We start from the raw sequence: 18,175 nt of genomic DNA on the forward strand, positions 1-18,175 counted from the left end.
ACAGAGGAATTTCAACTGGGTCGTTTCCTTCATTTCCTGCAAACAGGACTGTCTATGGGCCTAAAATTAGGATCCATTAAGGTTCAAATTTCGGCCCTGTCGATTTTCTTCCAGAAAGAACTGGCTTCAGTACCTGAAGTTCAGACATTTGTAAAAGGGGTGCTGCACATACAGCCTCCTTTTGTGCCTCCAGTGGCACCTTGGGATCTCAATGTTGTGTTGAGTTTTCTAAAGTCACATTGGTTTGAACCACTTTCCACTGTGGACTTAAAATATCTCACATGGAAGGTGTCGATGCTGTTAGCCTTGGCTTCAGCCAGGCGTGTGTCAGAATTGGCGGCTTTATCATATAAAAGCCCTTACTTAATTTTTCATTCTGACAGGGCGGAATTGAGGACTCGTTCTCAATTTCTACCTAAGGTGGTTTCTGCATTTCACATGAACCAACCTATTGTGGTACCTGCGGCTACTAGGGACTTAGAGGATTCTAAGTTGCTTGACGTTGTCAGGGCCTTGAAAATATATGTTTCCAGGACGGCTGGAGTCAGAAAATCTGACTCGCTGTTTATCCTGTATGCACCCAACAAGCTGGGTGCTCCTGCTTCTAAGCAGACTATTGCTCGTTGGATTTGTAGTACAATTCAGCTTGCACATTCTGTGGCAGGATTGCCACAGCCAAAATCAGTAAAAGCCCATTCCACAAGGAAAGTGGGCTCATCTTGGGCGGCTGCCCGAGGGGTCTCGGCTTTACAACTTTGCCGAGCAGCTACTTGGTCAGGGGCAAACACGTTTGCTAAATTCTACAAATTTGATACCCTGGCTGAGGAGGACCTGGAGTTCTCTCATTCGGTGCTGCAGAGTCATCCGCACTCTCCCGCCCGTTTGGGAGCTTTGGTATAATCCCCATGGTCCTTACGGAGTCCCAGCATCCACTAGGACGTCAGAGAAAATAAGATTTTACTTACCGATAAATCTATTTCTCGTAGTCCGTAGTGGATGCTGGGCGCCCATCCCTAGTGCGGATTGTCTGCAATACTTGTATATAGTTATTGTTACAAAAATTCGGGTTATTATTGTTGTGAGCCATCTTTTCAGAGGCTCCTTTGCGTTTATCATACTGTTAACTGGGTTCAGATCACGAGTTGTACGGTGTGATTGGTGTGGCTGGTATGAGTCTTACCCGGGATTCAATATCCTTCCTTATTATGTACGCTCGTCCGGGCACAGTATCCTAACTGAGGCTTGGAGGAGGGTCATAGGGGGAGGAGCCAGTGCACACCACCTGATCCTTAAGCTTTTATTATTGTGCCCTGTCTCCTGCGGAGCCGCTATTCCCCATGGTCCTTACGGAGTCCCAGCATCCACTACGGACTACGAGAAATAGATTTATCGGTAAGTAAAATCTTATTTTTTTTGTGTTTTATCAGATAAGTGTGATCAAAGTAAAAAGTGCGTTCTCATATTTTGTATATTGAATACAAATTTAACCTAGTAAGCCTTTCCTCATACTCCAGTGTATATAACCCTTTAATCAGTTTAGTAGCGCGGTTTTGAACTTTTTCAAGCTCCCCGATATCTTTTTTAATATGGTTCCCGAAATTGAACACACTATTCCAGATGCAAACGTATCAGATGATTTATACATAGGCAGGGTTACATCCTCGTCCCTTGTCTCAATACCCCGTTTTATGCATGCAAGGATTTTACTTGCCTCCTTTGCTGCATTTTGACATTGTGTACTGTTGTTAAGAATGTGGAAAAGGTAGTGGAAAAATTTTGGGGTGCTCCTAGATGATATCTATGAGCACCCCCAAAACTTTTTCCACTACTGCTACCCCTATATTTTCCCCATTAAGAGTGTAGGATGCAAGTTTGTTTATAATCCCAAAGTGAATAACTTTGCATTTTTCAATATTGAATCTGATTCCCCATTTAGACGCCCAAGTTCAAGTAAGTCATTCTGTAGAGATTCCACATCGATTTCTGAATTAATTACCTTACACAGTTTAGTATCCTCTGCAAAGATTGACACTGCTTCCCAGGCTATTCCTAGATCATTAATAAATATATTGAACAGTAGCATGCCAATTACGGACCCTTGTGGTATTCCGATGCATACTGGTGCCCAGCTGGAGAACATCCCATTAACCACTACTCGTTGTACCCTGTTATCCAGCCAATTTCCTATCCATGTACAAATAGTATTTCCTAGTCCAAGTTCCCTTAATTTGATGATCAGTCTTCTGTGAGGCACTGTATCGAAGGCTTTTGCAAAATCTAAAAAGATCACATCCACTGCTTTGCCTTGGTCAAGATTATCGCTCACTTCCTTATAGAAGCTAATTAAGTTAGTTTCACTAAATCTGTCCCTCACAAACCCATGCTGACTATTGCTAATAAACGTAGAATTCCGCAGATAATCCTCTATGCCAGACATGTCCAAACTGCGGCCCTCCAGCTGTTGTGAAACTACATATCCCAGCGTGCCCTGACAGAATTTTGTTGTCGGAGAATGCTAAAGCTGTGTCAGGGCATGCTGGGATGTGTAGTTTCTCAACAGCTGGAGGTCTGCAGTTTGGACATGCCTGCTCTATGCTATCCCTCAAAATTCCTTCCAATATTTTACGCATTGTAGAGGTTGTACCAACTGGTCGATAGTTCCCAGGATGATTTTTAGATCCCTTTTTAAAAAATGGCGCTACGTCCGCTATATGCCAGTCACTCGGTACCATACCTGATCTAATTGAACTATAGAAAATCAAGTACAGGTTGAGTATCCCATATCCAAATATTCCGAAATACGGAATATTCCAAAATACGGATTTTTTTTAATGAGTGAGATAGTGAAACCTTTGTTTTTTGATGACTCAATGTACACAAACTTTGTTTAATACACAGATATTTAAAAATATTGTATTAAATGACCTTCAGGCTGTGTGTATAAGGTGTATATGAAACATAAATGAATTGTGTGAATGTACACACACTTTGTTTAATGCACAAAGTTATAAAAAATATTGGCTAAAATTGCCTACAGGCTGTGTGTATAAGGTGTATATGAAACATAAATGCATTCTGTGCTTAGACTTGGGTCCCATCACCATGATATCTCATTATGGTATGCAATTATTCCAAAATACGGAAAAATCCCATATCCAAAATACCTCTGGTCCCAAGCATTTTGGATAAGGGATACTCAACCTGTATAAGGGTTTTGCTAGCTGAGCCCTAAACTCCGTAATAACCTTCGGGTGAAAGCCATCTGGTCCTGGTGATTTATTAATCTTTGTTAATTGATCGAAGGAGGAAGATTGGTCTTTTCATTCATTGCTTACATTTAAGATCTTGAGATATACCCTGGGTACATATTTGGCGAAATATTCTGCCGTGAATCTCAACGACGTGTCATACACAGTGCATAGTGTGTATGGCCAAATGCGCACTCCCACAGGTCATGCCGTGGGGCGTGCTACACCCCCAATTGGATGATGTAGGATGTGGCTGGTACAATATATTGTGCAATCATCTGCCACATTGCTCAGTGTGTACGGCGCAATATATAGTGACAAGTCATGCTGTCGGCTGGGATATTGATCTTCCTACTGTGTACCCGGCCGTAGATTTCTGACACTAGAGCAGTGGTTCCCAAACTTTTTTGAAACACTGCACCCTAGAATATCAGAATTCTTTTTTCACAGCACCGCTAGGCAAAAAGTTTTAAGTAAATTGTGCTTAGATGTCATCCTTAGTTTCAGTTATGTGGTGAGGGATAGGATTTGCTTCTGTTTGTCCACATATTTTATGATTGACCTTACACAAGCATTGGTTTTGCTTGTTACATTGACCATAAATAATTTGAATTGGTCCTGGATCATCAATACAGGCACCCAGGGTGCCACGGCGGGTCTACTACGATTAGCCAGTGGTCGCGATCCCCAGCGCCCAGCATACTGGCACAGGAATGTCGGCAGTGGGGCGAGTGCAAATTTTTTTGCAAATTGAGTTTTTATTAATAAAGAGATAACCGTATAAAGCACAATGGAATTGCAAGTAATACAAATATTCTTATAGCAGAAGCTGTCGTTCCAATCGTAGACTAAGAATACAAGAAGCAAAAGCAATGTATGACATCATTAGCCCACTTAGCTAAAGACATTAATCTGTATTATCTTCAAGTATTAATAACAAGGAAAATAGAAAATACAAGAAGCATAATGGACAGACAGATAAAGGGAAAGAAAGAAGAACCGCCATCGCCATCACAGCCCTAAGATGTCGTAGGGGTGGAGCGTAGCACAGAAGTTTTGTATACCTGCGTTCCTTTGAATTCCAGCCAGTCAGACCAGACGGCTGTGAATCGAGACACAGACTGTTCGGAAGAAGACGTAAAGTCTTCCATTGCCATATAGTGATCGATTCTTTGGAACCATCTGGCAATGGGAGGCTGTACCTGAGATCTCCAGAAGCACGAAATGGTCGCTCTAGCAGCATTCATTAAATGTCGCAATAGAGAGTTTTTGAACTGGCATAATGGTAGGTCAATTAAATTAAGTAACCAAAACTCAGGTGTCTCAGGTATTGGGAGTCCTGTGATACGCCTGGTAATAGAATGGACCTGTTGCCAGAAGGAAGCCAGTCCCGGGCACCGCCACCATATGTGGCAAGGAGTGCCACGAGACTGGCCACACCTCCAGCAGACATCCGAAACACTCGGAAACATGTGGTGGACTCAATCTGGACATCTATACCATCTCGACACCACTTTGTATTGTGTCTCCATAAGTGGAGTGAAGGAGAACTAGCAAATGTGAACTGAAAAATGCGCGACCATTGGTCAGAGGTCAACTCTCTACCCAGGTCATCATGCCATGCCGTAACGAATGCCAGGGGTTGAGTGGGAGTGCTCGAAAGGCATTGTCTGTACAATAAAGATATTAGGTGCCGTGGCAAATTCTCAGAGAGACACAAGGATTCAAAAATCGTCTGTTTCCATCCCACCGCCCGAGCCGGTGTCGCAGTAACGTAATGCCGAATTTGTAAGTAAGCCCAAAAAGAATTAGTCGGTAGATAAAAGGATCGTTGCAAGTCTGCGAAGGGATGGAATCCCGACGAACCAATCAGGTGACTCAACCGAGAGATGCCAGCTTTAGCCCACACTGAGGACTGAGACAAGGAGAGGGGGTTCGCGGGTAGGTCTGGGTTAAATAATAAAGGTGTCGGCAAGAAGGGACTCTGACTAAAAGAGTCTAAGTACCTATATTTCTTCCATATCTTAAGGGTCGATTCTAGGGTGGGGTGTTTTATGCGTGGGATTTTTTTAAGCCAGGGGAGAATAAATAAGGGAGTACCCGCAGACGTTTCAGCTATTAATGGCCATTGCTTAACATAGGGGGATCTGGACATATCAACAACTCTGGACAAATGCACAGCATAATAATAGCTAATAAAATGAGGTAGTTGTAAACCACCTTCTCTACGAGTACGGGTCAGTGTGAATTGGGAAAGCCGGTGCGCCCTCCGCCCCCAAATGAAACGACCGACAGATGACTGTAAAGTAGTGAAAAAGGAAGTTGGTATTGTTATAGGCAACGTTTGCAGCAGATACAGAACTTTAGGAAGGATAGTCATCTTTACCGTGTTAATCCTACCCAGCCAAGTAAGTTGAAGTGCAGACCATTTATTAAAATCCGTGGTAATCTTATGCAGTAATGGAAGGAAATTTACCCGGTATAAGTCAGTGAGGTCTTTAGTCAAGAAGACTCCTAAGTACTTTAGCTGAGTAGGATGCCACTGAAACGGGAACGAGTCTCTGATGCCTTCCAGTACTCGTGTGGGCGTTGAAATATTCAAGGCAACCGACTTAGTGTAATTTACCTTGAAATTAGAAAGCAAGTTGAACCTATTGAATTCTTGCATAAGAGCTGGAAGTGAAGTTACCGGGTCCGTCAAAGTAGCCAAAAGGTCGTCCGCATACAGTGCCAATTTGTGTTCCCGCTTTCCCGCCCACACGCCGTGAATATTTGGATTGGCCCGAATTGCTCTCGCAAGTGCCTCCATGCAGAGAACAAATATAAGCGGGGACAGGGGGCAGCCTTGTCTTGTTCCGTTTCGTATCATAAAGGGAGCAGAGATGGCACCATTCACACGGACCCTAGCCGATGGTAACCTATAAAGAGTCAATATACGACTAAGACAGGTCGGACCCAGACACGTGCTCAAGAAGACCTTCCATGAACTGCCAATCTCTCCTGTCAAAGGCCTTCTCCGTGTCAGTGGACAGGAGGACCATATGGGAGGACCCGCTTTGAGCAAGGTGGATAAGATCTATAACTTTGGAAGTGTTCTCTTTAGCCTCTCGCCCCAGTATAAATCCCACCTGGTCCCCATGAACCACCAGCGGGAGAAGGTGACCCGGCCCGCAAGCAGTTTGGCAAAGAGTTTAATGTCACAATTGAGTAGGGAAATAGGTCGGTAGCTCGAGCACTGGGTGGGGTCCTTACCCCCTTTTGGGATTACAGTTTCTCTGATGTCCTAGTGGATGCTGGGTACTCCGTAAGGACCATGGGGAATAGACGGCCTCCGCAGGAGACTGGGCACTCTTTAAAGAAAGATTAGGTACTACATCTGGTGTGCACTGGCTCCTCCCTCTATGCCCCTCCTCCAGACCTCAGTTAGAATCTGTGCCAGGCCAGAGCTGGATGCACTTAGTGGGCTCTCCTGAGTTCACTATAAATAAAGTATTTGTTAGGTTTTTTATTTTCAGTGAGATCTGCTGGCAACAGACTCACTGCTACGTGGGACTTAGGGGAGAGAAGCAAACCTACCTGCTTGCAGCTAGCTTGTGCTTCTAAGGCTACTGGACACCATTAGCTCCAGAGGGATCGAACACAGGGCCCGACCTCTATCGTCCGTTCCCGGAGCCGCGCCGCCAACCCCCTTGCAGAGCCAGAAGACGGAAGATACCGGAGAAAATCGGCGGCTGAAGACTCCGGTCTTCAATAAGGTAGCGCACAGCACTGCAGCTGTGCGCCATTGCTCCCACAGCACACCACACGCTCCGGTCACTGGTGGGTGCAGGGCGCTGGGGGGGGGGGGGGGCGCGCCCTGGGCTGAAATTAGTATACCTTAAATGGCAAACTGCACATAATACAGTTCTAAACTGTATATGTGCCTAATCCCCCGCCATAATTTTCATTAAAAAAGCGGGAGAAGCCTGCCGCTGAAGGGGCGGGGCTATCTTCCTCAGCACAGCCAGCGCCATTTTTTCTTCACAGCTCCGCTGTAAGGACGCTCCCCAGGCTCTTCCCTGCAGTATACACTACAGAAAGGGTAAAAAAGAGAGGGGGGCACATAAATTTAGGCGCAAATTGTGATGTAAGCAGCTATTGGGGGAAAATTCACTTTGTGTATAGTGTATATCCCTCTGTTATATAGCGCTCTGGTGTGTGCTGGCATACTCTCTCTCTGTCTCCCCAAAGGTCTTTGTGGGGTCCTGTCCTCAGTCAGAGCATTCCGTGTGCGGTGTCGGTACGGCTGTGTCGACATGTTTGATGAGGACGCTTACGTGGAGGCTGAGCAGGTGCCGATAAGTGTGATGTCGCCCCCTGCGGGGCCGACACCTGAGTGGATGGATATGTGGAAGGTATTAACCGACAGTGTCAACTCCTTGCATAAAAGGTTCGATGACGCAGCTTTGGGACAGCCGGCATCTCAGCCCGCACCTGCCCAGGCATCTCAGAGGCCATCGGGGGCTCAAAAATGCCCGCTACCTCAGATGGCAGACACAGATGTCGACACGGAGTCTGACTCCGGTGTCGACGAGGATGAGACAAATGTACAATCCACAAGGGCCATCCGATGCATGATTACGGCAATGAAAAATGTGTTGCACATTTCTGACATTAACCCGGTTACCACAAAAAAGGGTATTATGTTTGGGGAGAAAAAGCAGCCAGTGACTTTGACCCCATCTGATGAGTTAAATGAATTGTGTGAAGAAGCGTGGGGTTACCCAGATAAAAAACTAGTAATTTCTAAGTGGTTACTAATGGCGTACCCTTTCCCGCCAATCCCCTAAGGTGGACAAGGCGCTCACACGCTTATCAAAAAAGGTGGCACTGCCTTCTCAGAATACGGCCGCCTTAAAGGAGCCTGCATATAGAAAGCAGGAGGCTATCCTGAAGTCTGTGTATACACACTCAGGTACTATACTGAGACCTGCTATTGCTTCAGCATGGCTGTGTAGTGCTGCTGCAGCAGCGTGGTCTGATTCCCTGTCTGATAACATTGATTCCCTTGACAGGGACACTATTTTGTTAACCATAGAGCATATTAAAGACGTAGTCTTATATATGAGGGATGCACAGAGGGACATTTGCCGGCTGGCATCTAGAATTAATGCAATGTCCATTTCTTCCAGGAAAGTATTATGGACTCGACAGTGGACAGGTGATGCTGATTCTAAAAGGCACATGGAAGTTTTGCCTTATAAGGGTGAGGAATTGTTTGGGGACGGTCTCTCGGACCTCGTATCCACAGCAACAGCTGGGAAGTCGACTTTTTTACCTCAGGTTCCCTCACAGCCTAAGAAAGCACCGTATTATCAAGTACAGTCCTTTCGGCCTCAGAAAGGCAAGCGGGTTAGAGGCGCGTCCTTTCTGCCCAGAGGCAGGGGTAGAGGGAAAAAGCTGCACCAGACAGCCAGTTCCCAGGAACAAAAATCCTCCCCTGCTTCCATTAAGTCCACCGCATGACGCTGGGGCTCCACAGGTGGAGCCAGGTGCGGTGGGGGCCCGTCTCCGGAACTTCAGCGACCAGTGGGTTCGCTCACAAGTGGATCTCTGGGTTCTACAAGTAGTATCTCAGGGATACAAGCTGGAGTTCGAGACGTCTCCCCCTCGCCGTTACCTCAAATCAGCCTTGCCAGCTACTCCCAAGGACAGGGAGGTAGTACTGGCGGCAATTCACAAGCTGTACCTCCAGCAGGTGATAATCAAGGTTCCCCTCCTTCAACAGGGACGGGGTTACTATTCCACAATGTTTGTGGTACCGAAACCAGACGGTTCGGTGAGACCCATTCTAAATTTGAAATCCTTGAACACTTATTTAAGGAAGTTCAAGTTCAAAATGGAATCGCTCAGGGCGGTTATTGCAAGCCTGGAAGAGGGGGATTATATGGTATCACTGGACATCAAGGATGCTTACCTACATGTACCCATTTACCCACCTCACCAGGAGTACCTCCGATTTGTGGTACAGGACTGCCATTACCAATTCCAGACGTTGCCGTTTGGTCTGTCCACGGCACCGAGGGTATTTACCAAGGTAATGGCCGAAATGATGATACTCCTTCGAAAGAAGGGAGTTATAATTATCCCGTACTTGGACGATCTCCTTATAAAGGCGAGGTCCATGGAGCAGTTGTTGGTCGGAGTAGCACTATCTCAGGAAGTGCTGCAACAGCACGACTGGATTCTGAATATCCCAAAGTCGCAGCTGGTTCCTACAACGCGTCTGCTGTTCTTGGGTATGATTCTGGACACAGAACAGAAGAAGGTGTTTCTCCCGGAGGAGAAGGCCAAGGAGTTGTCATCTCTGGTCAGAGACCTCCTGAAACCAAAACAGGTGTCGGTGCATCACTGCACGCGAGTCCTGGGAAAGATGGTAGCTTCTTACGAAGCAATTCCCTTCGGCAGGTTCCATGCAAGGATCTTTCAGTGGGATCTGTTAGACAAGTGGTCCGGATCGCATCTTCAGATGCATCGGCTGATCACCCTGTCCTTGAGGGCCAGGGTGTCTCTGCTGTGGTGGCTGCAGAGTGCTCATCTTCTCGAGGGCCGCAGATTCGGCATACAGGACTGGGTCCTGGTGACCACGGATGCAAGCCTCCGAGGTTGGGGGGCAGTCACTCAGGGAAGAAACTTCCAAGGACAATGGTCGAGTCAGGAGACTTCCCTACACATAAATATTCTGGAACTAAGGGCCATTTACAATGCCCTAAGTCAAGCAAAACCCCTGCTTCAAAACCAGCCGGTGCTGATTCAGTCAGACAACATCACGGCGGTCGCCCATGTGAACCGACAGGGCGGCACAAGAAGCAGGATGGCAATGGCAGAAGCCACAAGGATTCTCCGATGGGCGGAAAATCACGTGATAGCACTGTCAGCAGTGTTCATTCCGGGAGTGGACAACTGGGAAGCAGACTTCCTCAGCAGGCACGACCTCCACCCGGGAGAGTGGGGACTTCATCCAGAAGTCTTCCAGCTGATTGTAAATCGTTGGGAAAGGCCACAGGTGGACATGATGGCGTCCCGCCTCAACAAAAAGCTAAAAGGGACCCTCAAGGCGATAGCTGTGGACGCTCTAGTGACACCGTGGGTGTACCAGTCGGTTTGTTTTCCCTGCTCTTCCTCTCATACCAAAGGTACTGAGGATAATAAGAAAGAGAGGAGTAAGAACTATACTCATCGTTCCGGATTGGCCAAGAAGAACTTGGTACCCGGAACTACTAGAAATGATCTCAGAGGACCCTTGGCCTCTGCCGCTCCAAAAGGACCTGCTACAGCAGGGGCCCTGTCTGTTCCAAGACTTACCGCGGCTGCGTTTGACGGCATGGCGGTTGAACGCCGGATCCTGATGGAAAAGGGCATTCCGGTTGAATTCATTCCTACGCTGATAAAAGCTAGGAAGGACGTGACAGCAAAACATTATCACCGCATATGGCGAAAATATGTTGCTTGGTGTGAGGCTATGAAGGCCCCAACAGAGGAATTTCAGCTGGGTCGATTTCTGCACTTCCTACAGTCAGGAGTGACTATGGGCCTAAAATTGGGATCCATTAAAGTCCAGATTTCGGCCCTGTCTATTTTCTTTCAAAAAGAACTGGCTTCACTGCCTGAAGTTCAGACGTTTGTTAAGGGAGTGCTGCATATTCAGCCCCCTTTTGTGCCTCCAGTGGCACCTTGGGATCTCAACGTTGTGTTGGCTTTCCTAAAATCACATTGGTTTGAGCCACTTCAGTCCGTGGAGTTGAAATATCTCACGTGGAAAGTGGTCATGCTTTTGGCCTTGGCTTCGGCTATGCGTGTGTCAGAATTGGCGGCTTTGTCATGTAAAAGCCCCTATCTGATCTTCCATATGGACAGGGCAGAATTGAGGACTCGTCCCCAATTTCTCCCTAAGGTGGTATCAGCGTTTCATTTGAACCAACCTATTGTGGTGCCTGCGGCTACTCGGGACTTGGAGGCTTCCAAGTTGCTGGATGTAGTCCGGGCCCTGAAAATCTGTGTTTCTAGGACGGCTAGAGTCAGAATAACAAGCTGGGTGCTCCTGCTTCTAAGCAGACTATTGCTCGCTGGATCTGTAGCACGATTCAACTTGCACATTCTGCGGCTGGACTGCCGCATCCTAAATCAGTCAAAGCCCATTCTACGAAGAAGGTGGGCTCTTCTTGGGCGGCTGCCCGAGGGGTCTCGGCTTTACAACTTTGCCGAGCTGCTACCTGGTCCGGATCAAACACATTTGCAAAATTCCACAAGTTTGATACCCTGGCTGAGGAGGACCTTGAGTTTGCTCATTCGGTGCTGCAGAGTCATCCGCACTCTCCCGCCCGTTTGGGAGTTTTGGTATAATCCCCATGGTCCTTACGGAGTACCCAGCATCCACTAGGACGTCAGAGAAAATAAGATTTTACTCACCGGTAAATCTATTTCTCGTAGTCCGTAGTGGATGCTGGGAGCCCGTCCCAAGTGCGGACTTCTGCAATACTTGTATATAGTTATTGCTTAACTATAGGGTTTTTTGTTCTGAGCCATCTGTTTAATGAGGCTCAGTTGTTGTTCATACTGTTAACTGGGTATAGTTATCACGAGTTGTACGGTGTGATTGGTGTGGCTGGTATGAGTCTTACCCTGGATTCCAAATCCTTTCCTAGTAATGTCAGCTCTTCCGGGCACAGTTTCCCTAACTGTGGTCTGGAGGAGGGGCATAGAGGGAGGAGCCAGTGCACACCAGATGTAGTACCTAATCTTTCTTTAAAGAGTGCCCAGTCTCCTGCGGAGCCCGTCTATTCCCCATGGTCCTTACAGAGTACCCAGCATCCACTACGGACTACGAGAAATAGATTTACCGGTGAGTAAAATCTTATTTTTATGTGCTTCCAAGGTCTGCTGAGAAAAGCCTTTCTCGGCAGAGATGGCATTGCACGCCTTCAAGAAGATGGGCAACAAGGATTGTTTAAAGGCTTTATAGTATCCGACTGGGAAACCATCCGAACCTGGACTCTTCCCAGTCGGTGTAGCCGCCAAGGCTGTTTTTAGCTCTTCTAGAGTAAAGGGTTGTTTCAGAGCATCCAGGTCTGACTCGGGAAGTTTTGGAAATTCAACTTCCGCCAGGTATCTCTGTATCAATACCCTCAGATTAGAGGCAGCCTGAGGGGTTTGATCCTTTCTAAGATTATAGAGGGACTCGTAATAATTTTGGAAGGAATGAGCAATCTGAGGCAATGTATATGCAGCACGTCCCCCCGGCCCATGGACAGGGCGCACATAAGACTGCAGTCTTTGGGCCCTTAATGCCCTAGCGAGCATCGCACCTGGTTTGTTGCCCCACAAATAAAATTTATGTCAACATTTGGTCATTCCTAATTTAGTTTTATCCCATAAAAATTTATTAAGGGCTTGACGAGCCTCAGTTAGTTCGAGGAAAAACCCCTGTATCAAGGGAGGACTGGTGCGAGGCCTCTAAAGTCGCTATTCGTTCAATGAGCTGCAGCCTCTGTGCCATTCGCTCTTTCTTGAGCTGAAAGCCAAGCTGTATACATCTTCCTCGAACTACACATTTGTGTGCCTCCCAAATTGTGAGTGCACTAACATCTGGGGTGTCATTTGTCGCAATATAGTCTGAGATGGCTGAGGTGAGTTTAGCCTTTAAACAAGGATCCTGCGTCAAGCAATTATTAAACCTCCATGGTGTGGTGGGGGCTGGTGAAAGTGCAACAGAGATATATACCGGGTCTGACCATGTGATGTGTCCAATTGCACTTGAAGGAAATAAGTGTAAAAATCTATGCTCAACTAAGAAGTAGTCTGGGCGTGAGTACATATTGTGAGGAGGAGAAAAAGTGTAATCCTTTCCCGTCGGATGTTGAGTTCTCCATAAGTCCATCAACTGAAACTCGCGGAGAAGTCGACTGACACGACTGTGATCTCGTGTCAACCGTCTAGTCAGGGAAGATGAACAGTTTATCCCCGGGTCTAAGGACCAGTTAAAGTCGCCCCCCCCCCCACGATCAGACGCCCTTCTTTAATGGGCTCTATTTTATCGCAGTATTTTGGTGAAAAACTGTCTTTGGCGTTGATTAGGAGCGTATATATTAACAAGAGTATAAACCTGGTTATGTATTGTGCATTTAACAACCTGGCACCAACCTTCTTCCAGAATCAGGTGAGAAACATCCGGGACCCGGCGTGCCACTAAAATCGCTACCCCCAGAGATTTATTGACGGCGTTATTGTTACAAAAAACCTGTGGATAATAATAATTTCCTAATTTAGGGGAGGCTTGACTTTTAAAATGGGTCTCCTGGAGAAAAGTTATGTCTCTACGCTCCGCCCATAACTCCCGTAGCAAAGTGGACCTCTTTTCGGGAATATTAAGTCCCTTCACGTTGAAGGAACATAGCCTAAGGTCAGAAGACATTAGGAGGGCTGAATTTGTTGTCTACAATGAGTAATAAAGGTACCATTGACTTACTGAAAATGCGAGGAAGGTACAGGGTCCGATCGCATTGGGTACCCAGGGCTGCAATGGAGATAGGCGGAGAGACCAAGAAAAAAGGGGGAGGGAGAAAGAGCAAGAAAAAGCAAAGCACAAGGAGAAAGACCAATACAGAGAACATAGAACTATATGACAATAATATTACGTCTTGTAGAATGGCAATTTCACCGCTGTTAAGTCGTAGGGAGGTCATACCCACGACTTAAGAGCCAAAATAGGCAGGCGGCCTGACACAACTGGGGCACAGTAGTGACAACACAACCTCGGGACAAGAGTAGAACAGTGTGTAACCAAGGGGACTCCAGAAACAGCCATCTGACATCAGTATTATGCATACAAGGGTCCCCCCATCTTGTAGTAAACGCAGTGGGGACAATCATTTCTACATAAACAATTGAAAATAAAAAATAGAATAAAAATCTTATAGAAAGCAATAGAATGCAACAAATCCAAACAACAGGAGTGTCAGGGAAAGGGAAGGGGTGGAAGCATGAAAAGGCAATATCACTAAGTGATTAAACTTTAAAGCAGAATCTCTGGTGTGGAGGAAGAGCAATGGCCTAGCGTTGCGCTCCCGGATTCGCTCTACCAGACATCGAAGGACCAAGCAGAGCCGCTCAAAACGAAACTTTATCAAACTACTTTATATCAAGGAGAAAGAGAAATGTTATATATCAAGTCCCAGCCTCGCCATGATTCGGAGGCGACCGAGTCGTACCCCGTTTCCTGTTGCTGACCGGGGTCCAGGACGCCCGTGGGGCTGGAGGCATAAGAGGATCAAAACGGTGATAAGATTGTGTCCAATCCGTTAAGGCAGGTTTAGGTATAGACAGTGTAGAACAAAAATTGTCCAAGTCGTCTGGCATGTGCAAGAAAACCTGTCTACCCTCAAAGGTGGCTTGGATATTAAAGGGAAAGCCCCATCGGAATTGTATACCCTTCTCTTTAAGAGCCTCTGTCAGGGGCTTAAGAGATCTACGTTGCTGGAGCGTAGACCATGACAGGTCTGGAAAGATCTGAATCACATTTTTATCGAATTCCAATCGATCTAGTTTGCGGGCTTTAGTAAGAATCTCCTCCTTTATGTGATAGTAATGGAGACGACATATAACATCTCTGGGAGCCTCAGAAGAAAGACCTTTCGGGCGTAGTGCTCTGTGAGCCCTATCAAACAGTATGGTGTTGTCCGGGTTTGCATCAATGATCTCATTGAAGATCTTAGTAAGGGCGTCAGCAATCCCCGGACTCTGGACATCTTCCGGCAACCCCCTGCCGTGTAAGTTGTTTCTCCGACCACTGTTCTCAAGGTAGTCTTGTCGACGCCAGAGAGCCCTCAGTTCCTGAGCGTGAAGTGCAACAGTATCGCAGAGTTTCCGTTGAAATGAGGAAACTTCATCGACGTGGTCTTCCATATCTGATACTCGATGGGATATTTGAGAGATATCTGCCTGGAGTACGGAGATCTCAGATTTGACCGTGTCACGTATCTTTTGTTCCAGAACCAGAAAGTCTTTATTGGTAGGTAGATCCTTTTTTGGTAGGAAGTGAACGCAAGTAGGTCAAAACATCAGCCATAGAGGCTTCAGGCCACTTGTCCAACGGTTAAGAGTCGGCTCCCGCCATCCCTCCGATGTCAGCAGGAGAGCCAGACACAGAGGATGATGAACGAGCGTCCTCGCTCTCAGTGTCCGGTTGAAGATAGCGAAACAAATTAGATTGTAGGGACTTGTCACCAGATTTCTTAACTGCAGATGATTTCCCTCCCCTCTTAGTTTTTTGAGAGTTAAAATGGCTGCCACAGCAAGGACAGACAGGGAGACACAGTGCTGTGTCTGGGACGTGCAGGCTCTTAGAAGGATCCCCCCTAATGGAGAGGTACCTGAGGATCCAGGGAGGGTACAAGGTATATGTAAGTAAATGCAGCAGTGTCTCTTGCAGTGAAGAGGGAATGCCAAGCTATGGCACTTTATAGAGATGTGAGGGCCGAGGCTTTAATCAGCAGGGGAGCGCCAGGGCATGTATATGTACAGATCCAATACTGAGCTGCTTTGCAGAGGAGCAGGGGTGTCCATAGCTCTCCACCCCATCCTCATAGGCTCCAGGGAGAGCCAAGCAGTAGTAAATGGAGAGGGGGGTGGGGGGGGGACACAGCCCGGCCACCTTATTTAAAAAAGCACCAGCCGCTCAGTATCCACAGCAGCCCAGCACAGGGTCTCCTGTGCAGTGTACCCGGCCCCCCAAGCTCACCTCGCCAGCAGGGGATGAAGGAAGTGCACGTTCGTATCTCAAGATGGCCGCTGCCCCCGGACCCAGCTCCAGCCAGCAGCGTCTCGCGGGCTGCGGCGCAGGGAGAGACAGTCAGAACAAGCTGGCGGCGAGCAGACGCCGCGGTTGTGCAGGAGGCTCCACAAGCACATGGGTGAGCAGGGAAGGGGGTCCGTCGGCCGGCGCGCTGGGGGGTCACGGCCGGGACCGCAGAAATTCAGTCCCCGGCTTCTGGGCGGCGGAAAGGCCTCAATCGGCGGAAACTTGACCTCCGGCTCCCCAGCGCTCCTGCACCTCACTGGGCATACAATACTGGCAGGGTGACCTGAAATGATGAGGGGGGGCCAGGGAGACGGGGTAAAAGGAGCCTTTAGAGAGGGCTCAGTCAGGAGCTCCGATGAACTGCTGCCAGTCAGTTAGCCGACCAAGCCACGCCCCGGAATGGTCCAAAGTTAAATGTTCTCTAGTTCTGTCCTGTTTGGCTCGGTAGAAATATAACTAAAGCTGGTGCTATAGAAGGTAGAACACAAATATATAGAAATTTTTTATTTATTTTGCAACTGTCCTGAAAGAGTAGACCCAAGTATTTGATTGTTAAAACTCCCCAACCGGCCATTCTAGCCTCTCTCTGACAGTATAGTTTCTTTTGACTACTTTGGGTGGTATCCTATTATTCGTGGTACATTACTGCTGTTAATGATATAGGTCAGGACTATTCTGTTGGCCCTGATAAGCCGGCATAAGCTGCTGCTTATCGAGGATTTTGTGTACTGCACCAGGAGCTGGCTCCTGACTGGTTCCGGTGCAGCGCTTACCCCACCCCCACCCATTCGCATCCCAGGTCACATGACTGCTCCCCTCCTGATATAATAGAATAGCCTGTAAAGAAAATAAAAAAATCTGTGAAAAATTGCGAAAAATAATAATGTTGTTTTACCGTGGGTAAAGGGATACCGCTCCTTGGTCTCAAAGGGTAACATTTTTTGTATAGCCCTGAACTCATTTGAGTAGCCGTGTGAGAGCGATGCTCCGGGGACTATCAACTTTTGCTGCTAGAGTGCATTCAAGCAAGTTGGTAACTACGGTAGGGGGCACAGCCCTTTAGTAAGTTGCACACATGAATGTTCATGGTCTTTCCTGACCTGGTCAGCTGTGCACCATCATGGTAGTATTATTACTTGAGTTTAGCATGTAAGAGAAATAACACTAACCGTATGCAGACAAGCTTTGTATTTTAATACAATTTAAATATTTTTCAAAGATAAGATGCCAGAAACATTTGTAAAACATTAAATGGTGATTATTTCTCTTAATTCTGCTTACGCCCTTTTAGGAATGCAAAAACCCAGAAAATCAGAAAGTACGCCAGAGGCTAAAGGCTAAGGAATGGGATGAGCTGCAATCCAAGGGAAAGAAAATCAATGTTCTGAAACCGTTAGTGATTGGATGTGTATGGCTTGGAAGCAGCACTGCAGAAACTCAATTCCTCCAGAAATTTGCTGTTTGTATTTTAGATACTGTTATTAATGAGGAGGATATGATACAGGAAATTAACTCTGTGAAGAGCCTAGAGGACAGAGAAAGTAAGCCGTGTTGCCGTTGTGGTTTTGATTTAAAAAGTGACTGCCTTTTATATTACAATTTATGGTGCTTGTCTGGTTTCTTTTTCACAAATAGAGGAATACTGATCATGACAATTGTACAGTTTCATACCTATCTTTTACTAAGTATAAATTAGGTTCTTTCTCTGTACTTGTGTATATAAAGTACAATTGAAGGTAGACTCCTTGTGCCTGATACCATCACCCTCCGTACCTGCTCTTAGTTGATTTTAATTAAAGGTCCTTGCATTTTGGTCTACATATTAGAATGGATAAATGTATATAATATTACAGTATTGGGGATTTTAGGGACCCATCTGTTGAGGTTCACCTTGACATGGTAAATGGGGTAAGTATGACAAAACGTACTAAGAACTTAATTTATAGTCCATGAAAATTGTAGAGCTTATTATAATTGTTTTTATTATCGGTACTTTTAGTGCTAGGGTGTGCACCTGCATTTCATTTTTAATGCTTTTTTGTTTCTTTGCATTTCCATATTGCTATCCTCATACCAGTTAAGCAATACTTAT

General features: G+C 46.5%; 1 protein-coding gene across 2 annotated transcripts in view; it reads left to right on the forward strand.

Annotated features, from left to right (window-relative positions):
- Nucleotides 1-18,175, forward strand: part of CHAF1A (chromatin assembly factor 1 subunit A) — a 566,913-nt gene that overhangs the window by 425,238 nt on the left and 123,500 nt on the right. For both annotated transcript variants that reach the window (XM_063915198.1, XM_063915188.1), the window contains one exon: nt 17,375-17,624. In XM_063915198.1, coding sequence (XP_063771268.1) covers nt 17,375-17,624 — 250 coding nt within the window. The remainder of the gene's footprint in view (nt 1-17,374; nt 17,625-18,175) is intronic.

This window comes from Pseudophryne corroboree, chromosome 1 (assembly GCF_028390025.1).
Source record: "Pseudophryne corroboree isolate aPseCor3 chromosome 1, aPseCor3.hap2, whole genome shotgun sequence".
Lineage (NCBI taxonomy): Eukaryota > Metazoa > Chordata > Amphibia > Anura > Myobatrachidae > Pseudophryne > Pseudophryne corroboree.